The following is a 19,580-nucleotide window of genomic DNA, read 5'->3' on the forward strand; positions in this document are numbered from 1 at the left end:
ATGAACATGAAGTGGACAACAAGCAAGTCTTGCAATGAGTATCAGAATTCGAAACCGATCCATCTTACTGGACATATATTTTTCAAACGTGTTTTTTCGGAACCTATTCTGACGTTTTATGCTCTGAGGAGTGTCAGACGAAAAAGCTTTAAGTATGTTGTAAAATGTTTGCTTTTTTCAAAGCCATTTTCAAATTCTGTACCGCAAAAAAATTGTTCAAAATTAATTCTGATATCAATTTCTAACGCAAAATACTTTTTGATAATTGTGGACTCTACTCCGGACGTATCTCACATTGATCAACTAACAATTGTACTAAGATATATCGAAGATGGAGAGCCGGTGGAAAGATTTATCACTTTTACGCCAATAAAGTCTCATAAAAGCGAATCTTTGACAACTGCTATCATTGAAACATTGAACTCGTTAAAACTGGATATTAAATATTGTTGCGGTCAGTTTTATGACAATGCGTCAAACATGTCTGGAAAATATTTTGGAGTTCAGGCAAGAATAAAAGAAATTAACAAATGTGCCCTTTATGTTCCCTGCACAAGCCATTCCTTAAATTTAGTGGGAAATGCTGCAGCCCAATGCTGCTTACAAGCAGTATCCTTTTTCTCAACTGTACAAGAGGTGTATTTATTTTTAGCAGCCTCCACGCATCGCTGGAACACTATGCAATCAAAGCTCTCCAAAAGTGAATTGGTTGTTAAAAAGATATGTGATACTCGCTGGTCTGCAAGACATGATGCTATAAGAGCATTAGTTCTGGCACCAAGTTCTATAAAAGAAACTCTGGATGAAATTGCACTTGATGAAGATCAAACATTGTCCACTAGAAATGATGCAACATCCTTATCAGAAAAACTCGAATCTTTGGAGTTTGCGTTGATGGCTGTGTTTTTGAATGATCTTCTAAAGCGAATACGCATAAGTAACTTGTCACTTCAAACAGTGAGCCTGACGATGCCTTCTGCAATCGATCTATTGAACAGTCTTGAGCTATTCATTTCGGGGATGCGAAATAGAGAAGAATACCAACGGTATCTTGATAAGGCCAAAACGTTTCTAGACAGCACCGAACAGCAATTCAAAGATGAATGAAAAGAAAAAAGAAAAGACCGAGACTGGCATACGAAAGTGCAACAAAAGAAGTGGAGTTAGTTGGTGGAGAGAAATTTTACATTGGCACGTATTTGCCCATCATCGACAGCTTACAAACAAAACTTGCCATGCGAAAAGCTAGCTATGAAGTTATTGAACAGAGATTTGGGTTTATCTGTGCATTACGAACAGAAGAAATTTCAGAAGGGTGCAAGGCCTTAACACATGCATATCCAGGGAACTTTGATGATGATATGGAGCACGAAATGATGCAATTTTTCAATTATGCTAAGGAACCGCTTCAGAAATACATAACCAAAGTGAGAGAATGTAAAAAACAAGCGCAAGGGAAAGAAAGAGTCAGCAGAGGGAAAGGAATGAAAGAGCAAGAGCTTAAAGAAATATCAACTGGGCAGTTTTTACTTAATCTTGTCAGGAATAACAATACCCAAGCCACATTTCCCAATGTTATGATCGCTTTGAGGCTATTGTTAAGATTGCCTTGCAGTGTTGCCTCTGGAGAAAGAAGCTTCTCCTTTTTGAAAAGAGTTAAGAACCAGTTTCGTTCAACAATGTCACAAGAAAGAAACGTGGCACTGTGTTTGATGGCATCCAATACGGATATTTTAAGAAAATTAGATGTTCAAAAACTTAGTAGAAAATTTGCACTTACTAAGGCAAGAAAACACAAATTTTAGAACCTATTTACTTGTTTACAACTCGTTAAATCAATTTTCTGTTTGCCTTTTTCGAGATTTGCTGTAGTTCTGTTTTGTTTGTTTTTAGTTATATATTAACCTAATCCATTGATCATATGCCTTTTTAATTCTGTCTGCAAGTATCTTCTCTCAGCACCTTTGCATACTTAGGAGGGGCCCATAACACCAGTGAGCCCAGGGCCCCCAAAGTCCTTAGTGCGGCTCTGATCAAAACAGAAATATCTTCCCTTTACTTGATATTTCTTTCGTCTCCATCATTTCCATCATTTCCAAGTCTAATGAAAAGACTTACCAGGTACCATTCAGACTTAACTTCGATTCATATTCACATTCATACTGCAATTCATAGTCAAACATAGCATACAGTCTGCGATTCAAGTACGTTTCAAGATTTCAAATATTTCGAACAACAACAACAATCTTCAAAAATGTGAATGTTACAGTAACATAAAAAACCGCCCACAAAATGCGAAAAATCAGGTGTGCACGCACTGCATGCCGGAAATTTTGTGCTACCTGCGTGAGGTCTCATCGAGTTCTGTCATGCTCTGCAGACTGGCTTGCGACGACACTCAAGAATTCTAACAACTTCTGACAATATGCTTGTTTCCGCTTTGGGAAATTTCAGAATCTAGGCTGTGATTAATTGATGGATAAAAGTGCAAACAGGGCCGTCGAGAGACGGGCCAGGCCCCAGGGCTGGGACTGTCATGGGGCCCCACAGTCGAAGGCTGCAAAAACCTTTTTTGGGTTACGCCCTTAGCAATGCAGTTAGATGGACTGTAAAAGGCATGAATTTTGAAATCAACGCCCCTGAAACACTTGAATTTGTATTTTAAGGTTTGTATTTGTATGTAATTAGTGACTATATAAAACAAATCATTAAAACAAATCAGTTTTAAAAATCAGAGTTAATTTAATGTTTAAAAAACTGCTTTTCTTGCTTTCCTCATGGCGAAATCCTTAATCTTTTCCCACAATCTTTTCCAGCTGTCGTTCGCTCTCCAACCATCAGGAGAAGCCAATTTTGATTTTGAACCATTATTAATAGTGTGCCCAAAATGCCTGCATGGCAAACAATAGAGTGCAGCCTTTGTAGGACTGAAAACAAGCCAGCTTCGTCTTACTACCTCCCCATTTTGCTGCTTCACATTAAGGAACGTTGTTGGAATTTGTCGCCGTCGCAATCCTTGGGAAACTCTGGAGAATGAGGCAAATGACCAGTTCTAACAACCTTTTCTAACTCCTTTATCGTTGGAAATCCGGTCAATGTGCCGACATCAAAACTAGATGATCCACTATGAACAGTATCTTGATTTAATGATGAATCAGTAGTGCTTTCTCTACTTTCTGTGGTGTCATGGTCTACCGAAGCAGCCAAGCCGTTTGTGTCTTCTTCTTCTTCAGCAGTGCTTTGAACAGAGCTTTCACCAGGTTTATTTAAAGTTGAATCACCTTCCTTGTCTCTTTTGTAAGCACCTACCTCAAACAATGTGCGAGAGGCTTTCTTTGCTTCTTTTTCTCGCATCTTTTTTCCTGCCTTTTCTGACCACCATACTTGTGCCTGTAAGATGACATCGCAGGGGTTGGTTGGATCGTGATCCCGCTTAGTGATTTTGATAAAGACTTTTATAGCGTATGGATTTGTCTTGGTTCTTCGCATGTGCTTTTCTCTGGTGTACGCCGTAAATGGAAGATTGACTTTTACGTTTATAGGAAGTCCAAACAAGCAATAACTAAAACATTTGACCTAAAAGTAGATATATGTAAGTGCAATCAAATTTTTCGGCTTCCAGAGAAGTATTTTATGATCGTATCGTCAATGTTTTAATTATAAACCTTAACAAGAAAAGGTCCTCATTATAGACCAGCTTGTTGATTCCGTGTTGAAAGATTAAATTTCGAATATCTATCTGTTCATGGGCCCGCCCTGCCAATGCTGCTAAGTGAAAACTCATAGCCAAAAATACAAAACATATTTTCTACGGGCCCCTCAAGGCCCCGGGTCCCCTGGTAACTACCCCCCCCCCCTCTCGACGGTCCTGAGTGCAAATATCAGAAAAATGGTAAATCTAAAATGGTAATTTTAGCTGATTTTAAGTCAGCCACACATTCTGCATCGAATAAGCCAAAGTTATTTTTGTGTATCAGTTCTCCCTCAAGGTAGGATATTTTTGCGTGTGAGTTCTCCTTTAAGGTAGGAACCCTATTAAGAAATGTAAAAAAACATGCCCTTAACATTTTTTCACTTTTTTTAAATCAAAGAATACTAATTTCAGCATCTTTTGTGAAATTGCGTTAATTTGTTTCATAATAACGTATTTATCTTAGATTTTAAGTGAAGGAGATCTTTGGATTCTCCTTAGCAACAACCATAACAATACTCCTTTATAATATTGGTTGTAAAAATTGTTTCAGGAGCCCCAGACCTGAAAAAATATATACGAGCTGCCTTGCTTTGCAAGGGAGCAGTCAAGCTTTCATCATGTCTGCAAAGTCATGTAAGAAAACGGAAAAGTCAGCCAATGTGGAAGATATTCAAAAAGTCAAATGTGGAAGATATTCATTAATTGATCTGGCATCGAAAAAATTATCAGTGATACTTTACTACAGATAAAAATTAAGGAAAACTTCAAGTATTCATGATTGGTTTTTAGCGAGATCTCCTTTTTGAGAAACCTCCAGGAAGTCAAAAAATTATGCTGCTAGAATAAAACTCAAACCAATTTTGAGCCTTTAACCGCTCCTTGTTTAAAAGCAAGGCAGGAAATTTGCCAGCATAGTTTGTGGGGCAGTATTCTTATCTTGTCATTCTTCAAGGAAAAGTAGATCCAAAGAATGTCTTTTTAGGACATTTATGCAAAAAGGCTGAAGGAAGATAAAGGATTAATTTGTACAGACTGCCTATCGAGCTATTAAAAAAGAGGTCACATACCTGCAAGCTTCCAGGTAATTATCAAAGCTTATTGTCTTATTAAACTGTTACTATTAGATATATATAGTGATGGTAACATATATAACACAGATAGCCTTCAATTTTTACAATAACACGAGAAAAAAGAGTAAACAAGGGGTATGTATCCCTCTCATATGACAGGTTCTACCATTAAACAAGCTCCAATTTGTTTTTTTAGCAAAAATTTAAAATTTCCTAATAATGCCTTTTTCAATATTTGTTGATAAACCTTATAACAGAGTTGTCAACATTTACAAGGAATAATAATAAATTTTTGATATATACAATATTTTTCTTGTGATTAGCTTATATATAAATATATATCCAGTATATATTGTAAGAACCTGTTCGTAAAAGGAAACCTTCATGCTGCCAATGACTTGCTTGCTGGTTATGAACTTACGATTCAAGTAACCTATGGTAAACATATATTTAATAATAAACAATTAGGTTCATTAATGTGAATTTTAAAGTAATTTAGAAAAATGCCTAAGCACAGAAAGTTTATAAATATTCTGATTTCTTGTTGGTTAGTTGGATGCAAAGATCTAAAAGCAAAATGATTATCATCACCATTGAAATTATGAGGGTGATTGATATTTATAATTATATCACATAGGTACTGCTGTTTGGTGTGTGTGTACTAAACTTTATTGCGGGATGCATGACAAAACATTTCACATTTTCATACATACAAAAATGTTTATAAGAGCAGAAGAAGTTTGGCATCTTTAATGAAAGTTAAAATAGCAGATACTTATGATTTGTTACCACCATCCTTTGGTATTTCTTTGTGGTAATCATGATCTAAAGCTGACGATGAGATCATTTGGATGCTGCTGTCCCCAAGTCGATTCAGAAGGAGTAGAGCGAACTCATTGCCTGTTAGTACTCAATCTTCGGGGGATAGTGCTATCTTTCGTGTATTCCAAATTTCAAACGTCAATTTTGAACAATAAACAATTTCTTCTTTTTTTGTGCCCCACGGTTCATTTTGCAAACAAATTCGGTTCCATACAGTATGTTACCCAACAAGACAACATTAAGGCCAGGCGTGACTTTTAGATAGTCAAGAAGTAATTAGCGAAAGGAGATATGGCTAATCTTGAAGCAACGCCTGCCGGTTAGCCATGGCTCTTTAACTCGCAGGTCGGTCAAAAGTTACCAGGTTAAAACTGACCCACTCTGAGACGCGTTTCAAACTCTTTTTCAAGTGGGTAAGTAGGAATGCAACGCAGAAATGGATAACTTTTAACAAGTTTTGGTTTTAACTAGGGCTAGTGGAATGGGTGTCTTAAGCTTCTTATCTAATTTGGTGTCACAAAACGTTTTGTTGTTGGAAATTTCAGAAATTTGTAAAAAATATTAGTTAAGGTCCTTGAAGCTTTGACTTTTAGGTCTTCCAGTTGACCACCTGAAACGGTTGATTTTGAGCAGTTTAATTCTGATCTTGGTGACAAATTTGAATCATTGCAACAGTTAACTGACATTGATGCCCTCATTACGGCATATGATAGCACTTTATGTAAAATCCTTGATAAACATGCACCTGAGCAGGAAAAAATAATAACCATACGAAATAAGCGCCGGAGCTTCACTGGTGACCTGTGGGAAGAAAATAAGAAAAGGAGACGACTTGAAAGACGATGGAGGAGAACAAAGTCAGCTGTTGATAGAGACAAATTTGTTTAACAAAAGCTTAGGCTAAGGGGCCTTTTACATGAGACCCGAAACGAAACTCATGCCGGCACAAGTTTTCATGCCGGCACGAGTTTCATGTCGGGTGCTGGTCTGAGCTACTGTTGTGATTACATCGTGTTGACCGAAATGAAACTCATGCCGGTGTAATATGCGTTTTGGTACCCTATGCAAAAGTGTAACATTGTGAAACGCAATGTGTTTCAAATCCTGTGATTTCATCGTAGTGCAATGTTATTTGTATTTGTTTCTACCTAGCACCCGAAGGTAGTTTTTAAGGACACCGAGAAGCTTATGCTTATCGAGTAGTGTCATGGTCCTTCCTCTCGATATGACCACACCTCGTGATGCCTCGCCTGGAATTACAGAGAGCTGGCGACTCTCCACTCTCTGGTCGAAAGTTTGGTCATGCCAGGGACTCGAACCACAGACCCTTGGGTCTGTAGTCAGCGTTTTGGTACCAGAATGTTTAAGTGCTTGGGTACGTTTTTTCATAGCCAAAATTGCCATGCGTTTGTGTACCCAAACCGTTTTGCATGCTTATTTCCAACATTCGTTTTGATACCGTATTGTTTAAATGCTTGGGTACGTTTTTGCATAACCAAAATGGTCATGCGTTTGTGTACCCGGACCGTTTTGCATGCTAATTTCCACCATTCGTTTTAGTACCCTTATGTTTAAATGCTTGGGTACGTTTTTTCATAACCAAAATGGTCATGCGTTTGAGTACCCGGACCGTTTTGCATGCTAATTTCCACCATTCGTTTTGATACCGTATTGTTTAAATGCTTGGGTACGTTTTTGCATAACCAAAATGGTCATGCGTTTGAGTACCCGGACCGAAATGCATAAGGTTACCGAAACGCATATGACACCGGCACGAAAATCTCATGTCGTTTTTTCGTGCCGGCATGAAGTTAATGAGGATAGAAGTTTACTTGGATCCTCTGCCGCCATTTTAAAAATTTACTCTTAAACTTTCCCGCTCTTTTTTGAGAAGCACGAAGTCACGTGAATATCATGCGAAAGAATTCGACAGTTTCATGTCGGGTTTCATGTAACGGCGAGCAAATTTCACCGAATTTTCATGCCGGCACGAACTCATGCTGGCATGAGTTCATTTCGGGTCTCATGTAAAGGGCCCCTAAGAAACTTGCTAGAAGAGTGAGACAAAGCGTTTTATTCTAATTTAGTGATAGAAAATTCACAAAGTACAAAAGAATTGTTCAAGGTTCTGAACAATATGCTGAATAAAAAGACAGAGTCTCCCCTTCCTAAACATGACTCTACTCTGCAGCTTGCTAATGAATTTGTAGATTTCTTTGTGGGGAAAATTGAGAAGATTCAAAATCATTTTGACCTGGCCATGAGTAAGGATGAAAATAGTAATTTTGTACCAAAAGACCCCAAATATAGGACCCAAATGACTACATTTTGTCATCAAACTGAAGATAATGTTGAGAAACTTATACAAAAGTCACTGTTCTGTTTGTCACAAAAGTCACAAAATATCAGCTTGTTCTGTTGAACAAAACTAACATGTATTTATTTAACTTGGATCTAATTAAATCTAGGTGCATAGTCTTGACATAATAATCACAGAGAAATGTTGCAACAATGGCTTTGAAACTTTGACAGATGTTGTGTTTTTCCTCTTCCAATCTGACGACCTCATGGTTGGCCAAATTCTAATGCTTTGTGTTAATGGCCGTGTTAATAGATCAATTTGAATATGAAAAAGGCAGTCCTCAGAAATTCAGTGAGCTTAAGAAAGAACTCACCGCAGTTTTCAATTCAGAAACCATTCGTAAAGCTCACATGACTGCCTTTGAGCACTGCATTCATTAGATCAATGAAAGCGAAGAACAATTCATGACCCATTTTTTTACAGTTATTCAGAGCCGCCAATCCAAAAGCCAAAACTGACATTATAAACCATGCGGTCAAACGCAAGTTTTTACAAGTGATTTCTAATACACTTAGCAGAAATATCTTCATCTTTTGCACCAACCCGTATAATGACAAAATTACCCATCAAGATTTTCTCAAGGCTTACGGCAATGCATCAGTTCATCTTTTTTACATTCTGGGACAATCAACAGTGCTATTGTCACTGGGCTTTCTGATGCTGTTTTAACTGCTGCGAATCCATCTAATACAGCACTGGACGCCATTCTTGCCTTGTCCAGCAAATTTGAGCATCAAAGTCAACTCACAATGCGGAAGCTTGATTAACAACAAGACCAAATTAATGGGCTCAACTGTTGACTTCCGTTTCAGCCGTCACAGCAACTTCAACATCAGCATGGTGCCTTAGCTTTTCCTGCCCTGCAGAGCGACCGTAGGCAATCAGGCAATGGTTTTCAACGCATTTTGACAGGGATTTTCAGTCTCAAAACGCAAGGCAAGACAGACAGCAACCTATTCAGTGCTATTTTTGCCATGGCCTAAATCGTAGCCAAGGTATTTGCCTAGCTTACAAGCAGCAAGCCAATATTCCTCAACAGTCGGGAAACTTTTGGGGCCCCAGTAAAGGGTCATACTGGGAAAGCGGGCAATGCTTCATTGACCTCCCAAAAAGAAGAATCTCAATCTTTTCCACAGAGAAAACCTAATTTGCTTTGGTTAACAGGAAAATTAAATGGACAGCAAATTCCCATGATGTTTGATTCTGGTGCCACAGTATGCCGTCTTGCAAAAATATTTTTCACTGGCAGTCCCTACTTGCAAAACCTACCATTACAGGGTTACACTGGCCCAAGTTTGCTTGATGCATTGGACAAATAAACCCTTTGGTGTAAATAAAGCCCTTCTTGTAGTAGGGCATCCTGCTGTATCTTACATTGTTGAATATATAATTATTGATGCATTGCCTTATTCTTGCAATCTCAATTTGAGTTTTCTAATAAATTTACCAAATTGGGCATTGGCAACTCCAAGAAACACCTTCATCTATATCAATCCATGGTGTTGGTATCTTTTTCAGCCTTCTCTTCAAGATAACATTGCTTTCTTAACAACCAATAAGTATACTATACTACCCTGACAATCTTTGAGGTTTAAGACAGTTGCTAATGGACCCTCCCTTTATGCATTCCGCCCAGTTTCAGAACTTTGGTTGTTCTGTGCCAAGGTTGCTGTAGAGATGCATGACTTTGAAGAATTCTCTGTTCTTCCTAAAGACGCAATTAAATCTTTTTTCTACCCAGGAGACCGTGAAACCTGTTCAAACCTCCAATCCTATTACGATTCTCACTTCACAGTTGACCCACTTGGGTATATTTTTATGATCTCCAAAAAGTGTGTTAACTCATAGACCGCCAAAGAACCAAGGTTAATTGTGCTTTGTATCCTTGTTCAGAAAGCCTTGTTATAATTCGCTACTTGTGCAATGTGTAAAAATTGGCAGTTCAAAAACACAAATGGAATGTCACTTTCCCCCATTTATTAACATTTATTCAAAAAACATAGCAAACAAGGGAAAAAGTGCTGTAAACCTGTTTGTCAAACATTAAAACTAATGGCTTTATTGGAAGTATTTGTGACAATGGAATTTTTCAAAAGTCTTTGGCTTGTGAACTGAGCAAACACACTTTTTAATTGCACTCTGTTTACCTTGGGTTTTCTTGACAAAAAGCATGCGGCTCAAAGCAAATTCTAAAACAAATTATGTTTGATTGCCTCTACTAATTAAAGATAACTACAACTTCCAGTAGGCTTTTGGTTCCTTTTAGACGGTTGAAATTTGTCAAAAGCATCAAGTGTTATGTGTTTTTTGATGCAGCACCTATCTTATTTTCTTCCATGCTTTAAACAAAGTTTCTTTCAAAATATAAAAGAAACCAAAGAAAGTGTTCTGCAACAGTCATGTCTATTCTGCCTTCAGGCTATTTTACCGTGATACAATGTATGGTTTATTAATATCGCTCTTAAAAACTGACAAGGGATGTAACATTCAAATTCACAGGACAACAGAAAGCCAACTGTTCTTAAAATATCCATATAACATAATGCTTAGAATAATAATGTCTATAAGAAAGATTATAACATGCATTTTCAGTTACATTTCTACTGAAGTACTAGCCAAATAATTCTGGCATTATAACTTTTCTGAATATTTTTCTGCCAAAATTCTTCATCTCATGGCACATTCTCTAGGTGACACTAAACTGGAGTCCAAACAGAAAAGTCACACGAGTTAGTCTGGGCTACAGCTATCTGTGCTTGGATTTAATTTTTTTAGTGAGAAGCATTCTATTGATCTTGACTGGTTTTTGGTTTCTTTATCAGCCATCTCTGCTTGACTTTTTGCGAGAGCTATATTTTTGACATGCTGCTGCAAACTTTTATCAGCTCTGGTAAAGGTAAACTCATCATCATGAAGTCAAAAAACTCTGTTAATATAGCAGGATATCTTTCTTGAAGGACATTTGGGACATATTTCTCAGCATACCCAGGATATACAGATAGCAAAGCTGGTTTTTATCTTTATATGCTATTCAAGAAGTCATTGAAACATTGCATATCTGATTTCTTTACCAACTTCGACAGGTATAGGGACTGATGAACTTGATCCAGCTTCAACATTACGTTCAATATCGGCATCTAACTGCCTCTTCATTTGTGAAGCTGTTGTGAAGTCCTTTTCTTTCCCTGGAGCATACAGAACAGGCCTTTTAGCAGATGGAAGTTTCCAAAAGGCTGCTTCCTGAGTTACTGTTGCCGTCTCCCTTACTCGCACAGCTGCCTCATCATAAAAAAGAATTGAAGCAACATGAGAGCATGTCTCTCCAAGTCCTGCCATGCATGTGCAATGACCAGAAATAACTTTGCCTTCTTCACTAGAAATAACCCATCCATAAACTGGCCACTCACTCATTCACTGGCTGTGGTTGACTTTGGCACGTACAGCAACAATCGATTTTGGTTGGTCTAAGCTGCCATGAAACAACAAGACTTTGACTTTTTGTACCCATCCAGAAACAAATCGTCCATAGAATTTCAAACTTTTGCAGTTTTTGAACTCCTTCATTGAGTAAAATGGACTTGAGCTAAAAACGAAGTAGTTCACTATTTCAAGGTACATTACTGGCAGATAATGCTGTGGGTCTAAACTCTATCATGCTGCTGCGATATCCTAAATATTTTAGTTCTTTATAACAGCTATTTTCTTGAAGTATCTTTTACGTGCAGCTACATTTAAAGGGTCTCTCCAGCCAAAATTTGCAATTGCATTTTACTGACTAATCTAAAGGATTCGAACCCGCTGATCAAGAATTTAATATACGTTTTTCAAAAGTCTCCATAGTTTGTCAGATATAAGCTCTTGCCTTTCAACAATTTAATTGAATAAACCTGCAAAAATGTTTCGGTTTGGTGACACTGTGATGTATATTTGACGTCACAGTGTATTACAGATAGTCTCACCTCAAACCGAATAGAACGACGGCAATTCGCAAATTCAGCACTTAAAGTAATGGTACTCTCAGTTATTTTCCATCGACTAGAAGCCGTTAGTTGTTCATTGTTTCTGGAGAACAACTTAAGTATCGATTTTGATTAGTTATACACGAGGAAAGAGCTGGAACAGGAAGCCGTAGCTTTGTGGGCCTACAGAAGTGATGAAAACAAAGTCGTGACACAGCATGTACACAGTCAGACTCCCAGAATTGGAATCATGGTACACATTTAATATTTTTCCATCTTTAATCAACTCCTGCTGTAGATTTAGATGCAGCTATTTTTATTCTAAGTATGCAAGCTGCTTAGTAAATACAAATTGTAACTTTTATCAATGCGTTACCCTTGCCTTACCTGTAAGGACGTTTTAGGGGAAAATTTTGTTGGGTCTTTATTATTAATAGAGAGTGCGGGAAAATAACCGACCCGAGCGAGGCTCGAACTCACGACCCCTGACTTTGTACATCAAGTGCTCTACCGCTGAGCTATCGGGTCGTGCTTTCAAGCCAACACCCAAGGCCTATCCAGTGTTGGGGTTTCTTCAACCCTATCCAGTGTTGGGGCTGCGATGGCCCTCCTGGTGTGGGCAGTCTTCTCTCATTCTTCAGGTCCTCTGCACTTTGTGATGGAGCTGCGATGGTTCCCCTGTGTATCTGGTAAAAGAGAGTGGCAGTGCGGGTGAATGACTCGGCCTTGGGTGTTGGCTTGAAAGCACGACCCGATAGCTCAGCGGTAGAGCACTTGACGTACAAAGTCAGGGGTCGTGAGTTCGAGCCTCGCTCGGGTCGGTTCTTTTCCCGCACTCTCTATTAATTATCTTCGAAATCCTGTTGTCTGTAAACTTGGTCGTTATTATGTATTCTAATATATTCTGATAAATATTTTCTATGCCTTTTTACCTGTTTCGATGTTATAAAGCTTGTGAAAATGTAGGAGAAAACAACTTATTAAAACAAAAAGGAGAAGGACTCATATTCAAAAAGCCAAAGACACCAAGATTTTATTTACTCCCAAAAATTCACAAAAAAGGAAACCCAGGAAGACCAGTCATCAGTTCTATAGATTGTCATTCTAGCAAAATTTCCTCGTATATTGACTATCATTCACAACCAATTGCTGGGCGATTAACTTCCTACGTCAAAGACACTAATGACTTTATCATCAAACTCAACAACATAAATGAAGTCCCAAATAATACATTTTTAATATCTATGGATGTTAGATCACTGTACATCAATACTCCAACTAACGAAGGGGTACTACCAGTTAGACAAACCTTACAAGAGCCCATAAACAAACGTAACCTACAAACAGATCCTGAAGTGATTACCAAATTCCTAACCCTCATCCTGACAAGTAATAACTTCTCTTTCAATAGCAAAAACTTTCTACAGATGAAAGGATGTGCAATGGGCACAGTATGCGCACCTTCCTATGCTAACATATTTATGGGTAAATTTTAAGAACTCTTTCTATAATAAGAACTTAATCAAATAGGTTTATTCCATCATTTTATTTTTAATAGTTTCATCTATTGGTTTTGATTTATCTTAACTTGGCATTACAGTCCATACATGTCATGTCAGTCCACTCTTCTTATCCGTAGTTGTATAAAATATAAACTTATTTTATTGCTAGTAGTATTATTGGTTTCTTCTCCATTAAATGTTCTGATAATTTTCAAGGAAATGAGTTTGATACATCTTTTTTTAAATTTATCTGATATTTTCTCAACTTGCCCAGCTTTTTTAATAAATATGATATTTTGTTTATAAGATAAAGCTGAAATTTCTGAGCCGTTTCCAAAGGTAAAAAAAGGATAATAGAAATAGGGTTTTATAGAAACTCGGATTTATTCAGTATCATTTGCATAAAAAAGATAGATTTCTGAGCCGTTTCCGTAGGTAAGAAACTAGAATTTATTGGAAATTTCAATTTATTCTGTATCATTTGCCTATAAAAAAATTAAATTTCAGAAGTTTTCTGTAAGTAAGAAACTGGGGTTTTTTGGAAACGTAAATTTATTCTGTAAATATGGCATAGGAGATGTTACATTTCTTATCGTTTCTGTTGTAAGAAACGCCAACGTTTCTGTTGTAAGAAACGCCAACGTTTCTGATGTGGCACTTGGTGGAAACGGAAGTGTACCTTTCTGCTGATTTATGATATCGGAAACTGCTTCAGAAATTTTAAGTTTCTTACAAATTTTTTTTGGTGACAATGGTAGGAACTGTTCGTTTCTGAGCAATTTCTTCAACTAAAACTATTCACATTCAAATGTAAATACAAAAATCTCAAAAAGCATTGGGATCCTAAGTAAAGTAAGACATTCTGCACCGCAAAAAATATTGCTTGACATATATAATGCTCTTGTATTACCAAACATTCTTTATGGGCTCTTAAACTGGGGTAGTGCCTCTAAAACTGCCCTTTTAAATGCCTAAACACTTCAAATTTTGAAGACTGTTACAAACTAAAGTGTGCTAGATTTATGTATGATATTAACAAAAGTATAGCCGAAACTTCTATCAGTAAACTCTTCAAAAAAGCCAAAAATACTCATAATTACAAAACAAGATATGCTAGCTCAGGAAATTTTATTAAACCAAGTTTCAGAACAGAATTTGGTAAAAATTTCATAAAAAATGTTGGTGTAGATGTTTGGAACTCCATTCCACAAGACATCAGACAATCAGGATCAAAAACAACTTTTGCTAAAGCCTTGAAAAAATTTATGATTTCAATATACTAGTACCCCCTTCCACTACATATACTTTATTATTGGCACACAAAGAAAAACAAGAACTCTAACAAAGTCTAAAAGCATTCCACCACCTTTTTTATCCCCTTTTTAATTCCCCTCCCCCTTTCCCACAAACAAATAGATTAGAGTAACGTTTTAACTATCATATTCGAAACCAACTTTTTAATTTTTATCAAAGTTTTAAAAAAAATGTTATTGTTGTTTATTAATATTGTGTATTGATTTATAATTACTTCGGGTAAAATTCATGTAAGATGGCACATGACTCGAAAGCCCCTATGGGTTATTTCCATGTGTCATTCAGCTATAACTTTATAGATACAAATAATTATTTTAAATATCTTAACCTTGTATGTATTGAAGTATAACTGGAATTGTATCTTGATAAATTGTTTGACTAGATCAGTATATTGTAATTAAGCTTAGAATACACTTAAAATTGAATTGAAATTGAACTACTCCTCTTGCCCTTGACAGTCTTTAGTTGTAGATTCGCTTCTCCTCTTCCAAATGCCTGTGAGGGTATGGTTTCATGAGAGCCAAGCTCATTGGCAATGCATCATCTCCAATAATATGATAATGGATACAGCTTTCCATTATTTTTCTGGGCAGTGGTGTATGAAGAGACCTGTTAAGTAATGCTTCTTTTAATGTTGAGTTATTAAACATTCCAGCATCTCCTGCACGCCCTGCTGCCCCCACATCAACATATAAAAACTTATAATTGGCATCTACCAATGCTAATCGCAACACACTATTAAAATGTTTATAGTTAAAGAATTCTGAGCCACTTTTGTCAGGCTGCTGAATGGCAATATGTTTGCCATCAATTGCCCCAACACAGCATGAGTATTTCCACTTCAACTCAAATTCAGCTGATATATTGAGCCATTCTGCTGAAGAACAGGGTGTCTGAAAAAGTAAAAAAAGAATCTGATATCATCTCGACTTTGTCAATTTATTTCGTTTTAGGACGATCACGAAGATGCTAATAGTTTAGCTGCAAATAACCAGGTGGATGAAGAAACTGGTTTCTTGTGTCCAGATCAGGAAGACTTTGAGTCCTCTAATAGTTCTGAAAACACAAGAGTCAGCAAAGCCAAAGCCCTCAAATAAAGATGAAATTGTAGCAGTTACAGGTGTAACAAAGAATTCAAGGAAGAGGAAGAATGAAGATGACGCTGACCTCATAAAAGTTTTGACACAGTCAATTTTGCAGAGGGCTAATAAAAAAGTAGGGAGGAAAGAATTGTGCTGCAGCCATGTTTGGCAATTTTGTGACAGAGAGTCTTCTTGAGATGGATCCAACTACCAGCAAGATAGCACAAAATCAGATTAGTAATGTGATAATCCAAGCTCAGATGGGTTATTTAGGACAGGATCATGGGGCTATGAACTATTCACAACCTAACAAATGGATGTCATCTGGTTTTCAGGCATCCACTGGAATGAACCACTTTGGGCAATCAGGCTGCTGGACACAAAGGGCCCAGCACCAATCTAGCCAATTGTTTAATGGTCCACGGGTATCTACAGAGCTGAGCCAAAAAGATGACCTGAATGAATATGCTACAAAAGATCAAGGTTTATTTAACAAGATTCTTGAACTCTAATTTAATGTTGATTGATTGTAAAACATTTTATTCTAAAAGTTAGAGTATCTTGGCTACTTGTTTAAATTTGCATTTTGAAGGTTTAATATATCATTCAATAGAGAATATTCCTTGAAAATAACAAAATTTCTTGTTCTCATGTCCTGTGTGTGATTTTATCTGATCAAAATCATATCTAAGATGACCTGAACTTTCGTCTTAAAGGGCTACTGCAATGAAAAAATGGTCCAAAATTTTATTTCCTTTTTCAATTATTGACAATCAGCTGAGTACAAAACTGAAAACAGAACCTCTATATGGTTTCTCAGTTTAAAGTTATGGTGCCTCAAAGTTCGCGACTTTGATAGTTTTCGTGTGAAAAAATTGTCTTTCTGTGACGTCACAGTTATGATCAAGCAGAGATATCACAATGGTGTCTAATAGCGGGAACAAGAAACCTAGTACAAAACGCGGCGGAAGATCTTGTGTTGCAGGAGGACCTGGAGGCCAGAGCTGCAAAAACACACAGTTTATGGAAGGGGCTTCTATAGACACTTTTCCTGATAAAAATTCGGATTTGGGAAGGTACTTGAAGTTGGTAAGCTTTGTTCGCCGGCACAGGCTGAAGTGGCACCCTTCGTCATCATTGATCCTCTGCTCTGTTCATTTTGAAGATAACTGCTTCGCGATGAATAAAGATATCGCAAAAGAACTTGGCATAAGGAACAAATTAAAGTTTGACGCTGTTCCTACTGTTGACATCGCAAATTCTGTTGAAAAAATTAGCGAAGAGGCCTCTGCCCGGAGTACCAGACAGGTGAGACTCATTCATTTGCAAATGTAAACAAACTCTACTCGGTTTTTTTTCACTGGTTGTTTGGCTAAAGTGTTGTTCAACTGAATTATAGCGAGTTAAATCAAAGTTAGATTAAATTTTAAAATTCCTAATTTTTTATTCAAGATACTACGGCATTCATTAGCAGCAACAGATGCGAGTAAGGATTCATTGGCAACAGCCGCTAGTAGTGATAACGACGAGGTCCCTGCCCCGCCTACTTCTTTAATCTATGTGTGTCAAGGCTGCAGTGTTTTGAAAAAAAAGTTACTAAATTCGCGCAAAGCACTGTGGCGGCTGAGAAAGAAAATGAAAGAAAATAAACTGGCTGCTGACATCTCAAACGACAATGCTTAGGTAGGCCTGTAATGCTAGACATAATGAAGGGATCGCAATCTGAACCTCAAAGCAGAGGTGCCATTGAATATAGAATTACCCTTTCGCACAACTTTTGTACTTTACTGAAACACTTCACCTCTTTCTCTTTCCAGTTTTAATTGGATGTATCTGTAATTTAAATGCATACTCATAAACTATCAAAGGGAAGGGGGTAAGATGCTCCAGCATACAAGGCCCATGGAGCATATTTCAGATTGAGGGGGCTAAAACCTTGTTGGGGGGCTAAGCATGCTAAAAACCAAGATCAAGGCATTTCTGTATAGTTTCAGGTACATTTTGGAAATTATTGGGGGATGGGGGTGAAGCCCCCCTAGCCCTCCTTCTGAGGTTCCTGTCATCATGTCTTTGTTTTTTGTTTTTTTTATAACTGGACAGTTTTTCAGATTTTATAAAGTACTAGTTGCCATTAACAAGAAGTGGACAATTTTTTAATTGTACCCACATCATTAACAACTGTGTATAAAATGTGAAAAAAATTAAATTGTCTGTTACATATAGCATGAGCAAGAAGACCATTATGATGAGGCATGCATGGATGCCACAGAAGACATTAACATGGAGGATATGGATTACCATGAATAAGGCCCAGGTTAAACGTCGTGCTTCTCATGTGCCGAACCTAATACAATTGAGTTCACCAGAAGCGCGACGTTAGCGCGGCCGCCAAGTTAAACGTCGAACCATGGTCGAACCTAATGCGCAGAAAATTACGGTCGGGGTGGTATCCAAGCAACAGCCATCGATTAAAGATCAACATAATTTTTCAAAATGGCCTTAACTCGCAGAGCGAAAACCTTACTGTTGAAAAGTTTAATTTCAAAGCGTCGTAAGCGTCGAAATTTGTTGATTAAAGGAATGGCCATTATTCTACAACAGAGGCTACTGACATTGAGGTCGTTTCTGCTGGCAGCTACGTATTTATTTGGCGAGTTGACAACATCATGGGCTAGGGTTAGGTCATGCAGAAGGTTGCCAAGAAATACAGGTTGGTGGGAGAAACTGTGGTTTACCTACGACGATAAACGATTCAAGCAAACACTAAGAGTATCAAGATCGACATTTGAATTTATACTGACAAGAATAAGACCGCAACTTGAGAGACAAACGCTTACTAAAGAACCCATCTCTCCAGAACTTCGTTTGGCAATCTGTCTCTATCGTCTTGGTAGAGGGGATTATCTTTACAGCATAGGGGAAATGGTAGGCCTAGCACGTTCAACAGTCACAAGGATTGTCAACGAGGTCACCCAAGTAATTGTTTTCTGTCTTTGGGAATAATTCGTATCTAATAATATGCCAAAAACTGAAGATGAATTCCAGAGCAAGATATTAGATATGGAAGAGCTTTGGCAGTTTCCCTGTAGTTGGGCAGCTGTTGATGGATGCCACATCCCCATTAAATGCCCACCTGGTGGCCAAAGTTCTCGAAAAGAATATCACAATTTCAAGAACTTCTATTCAATTGTTTTAATGGCATTAGTGGATGCCAAATATCGTTTCATTTGGGGAAGTTGTGGCTTCCCTGGGAATTCCCATGACTCAATCATTTTGCAATCAACCTCTTTGTGGAAGAAGATAAAAGATGGAAAAATGATTCCAGAGATCTGCCAACAAATAGATGCTGTTAAAATCCCCCCTCTTATTCTTGGAGATTCTGCCGTCCCCTTTGAATCATTTTTAATGAAACCTTACACCAATGCTGTTTTGACAAAAGAACAACGCTATTTCAACTACAGACTGAGTCGTGCCCGTATGGTCATTGAGGGAGCATTTGGCCAGCTTAAAGGAAGATGGCGGTTCTTGTTGCGAAAGTCTGAGGGCAATGTCTACGAAATCAAAGTTGCTACCTTAGCCTGTTTAGTTTTACATAATATTTGCCTTGATTGTGGAGACACTCTCAAAGTTTGATGTATCAATTGACCCACAAAGCAGTCAAAGAAGAGACAGCAACAATCCGTGACCTTCTTCTCATGAGTACCAGCAGAAAGATTTTTGATGCACGTGATAACAAGGCAGTTCAAATAAGGAAGACTCTTGAGTCCAAATTGGC

General features: G+C 37.6%; 1 protein-coding gene, 1 non-coding gene and 1 pseudogene across 2 annotated transcripts; 2 read left to right on the plus strand and 1 right to left on the minus strand.

Moving 5' to 3' along the window:
- On the plus strand, positions 1–1,805 carry LOC148959869 (uncharacterized; annotated as a pseudogene).
- Positions 1,806–6,619: 4,814 nt separating this feature from the next.
- Positions 6,620–12,443, minus strand: LOC148959870 (uncharacterized). Its single transcript, XM_089109718.1, has one exon. It carries the CDS (start codon positions 11,357–11,359, stop codon positions 10,988–10,990), a length of 372 nt encoding a protein of 123 aa, XP_088965844.1. The 5' UTR covers positions 11,360–12,443; the 3' UTR covers positions 6,620–10,987.
- A 212-nt stretch (positions 12,444–12,655) lies between these two features.
- Trnac-aca (transfer RNA cysteine (anticodon ACA)) lies at positions 12,656–12,728 on the plus strand. Its single transcript has one exon. It is a non-coding gene; the product is annotated as a tRNA-Cys (tRNA).
- Positions 12,729–19,580: the final 6,852 nt, after the last annotated feature.

Source organism: Rhopilema esculentum, chromosome 8, assembly GCF_057945365.1.
Source record: "Rhopilema esculentum isolate cy_ngs chromosome 8, ASM5794536v1, whole genome shotgun sequence".
NCBI classification, from domain to species: Eukaryota; Metazoa; Cnidaria; class Scyphozoa; order Rhizostomeae; family Rhizostomatidae; genus Rhopilema; species Rhopilema esculentum.

Bases quoted from the DNA above. Each gene is read 5' to 3' on its own strand.
- LOC148959870 (XM_089109718.1), bottom strand. From the start codon at position 11,359: ATGAGTGAGTGGCCAGTTTATGGATGGGTTATTTCTAGTGAAGAAGGC.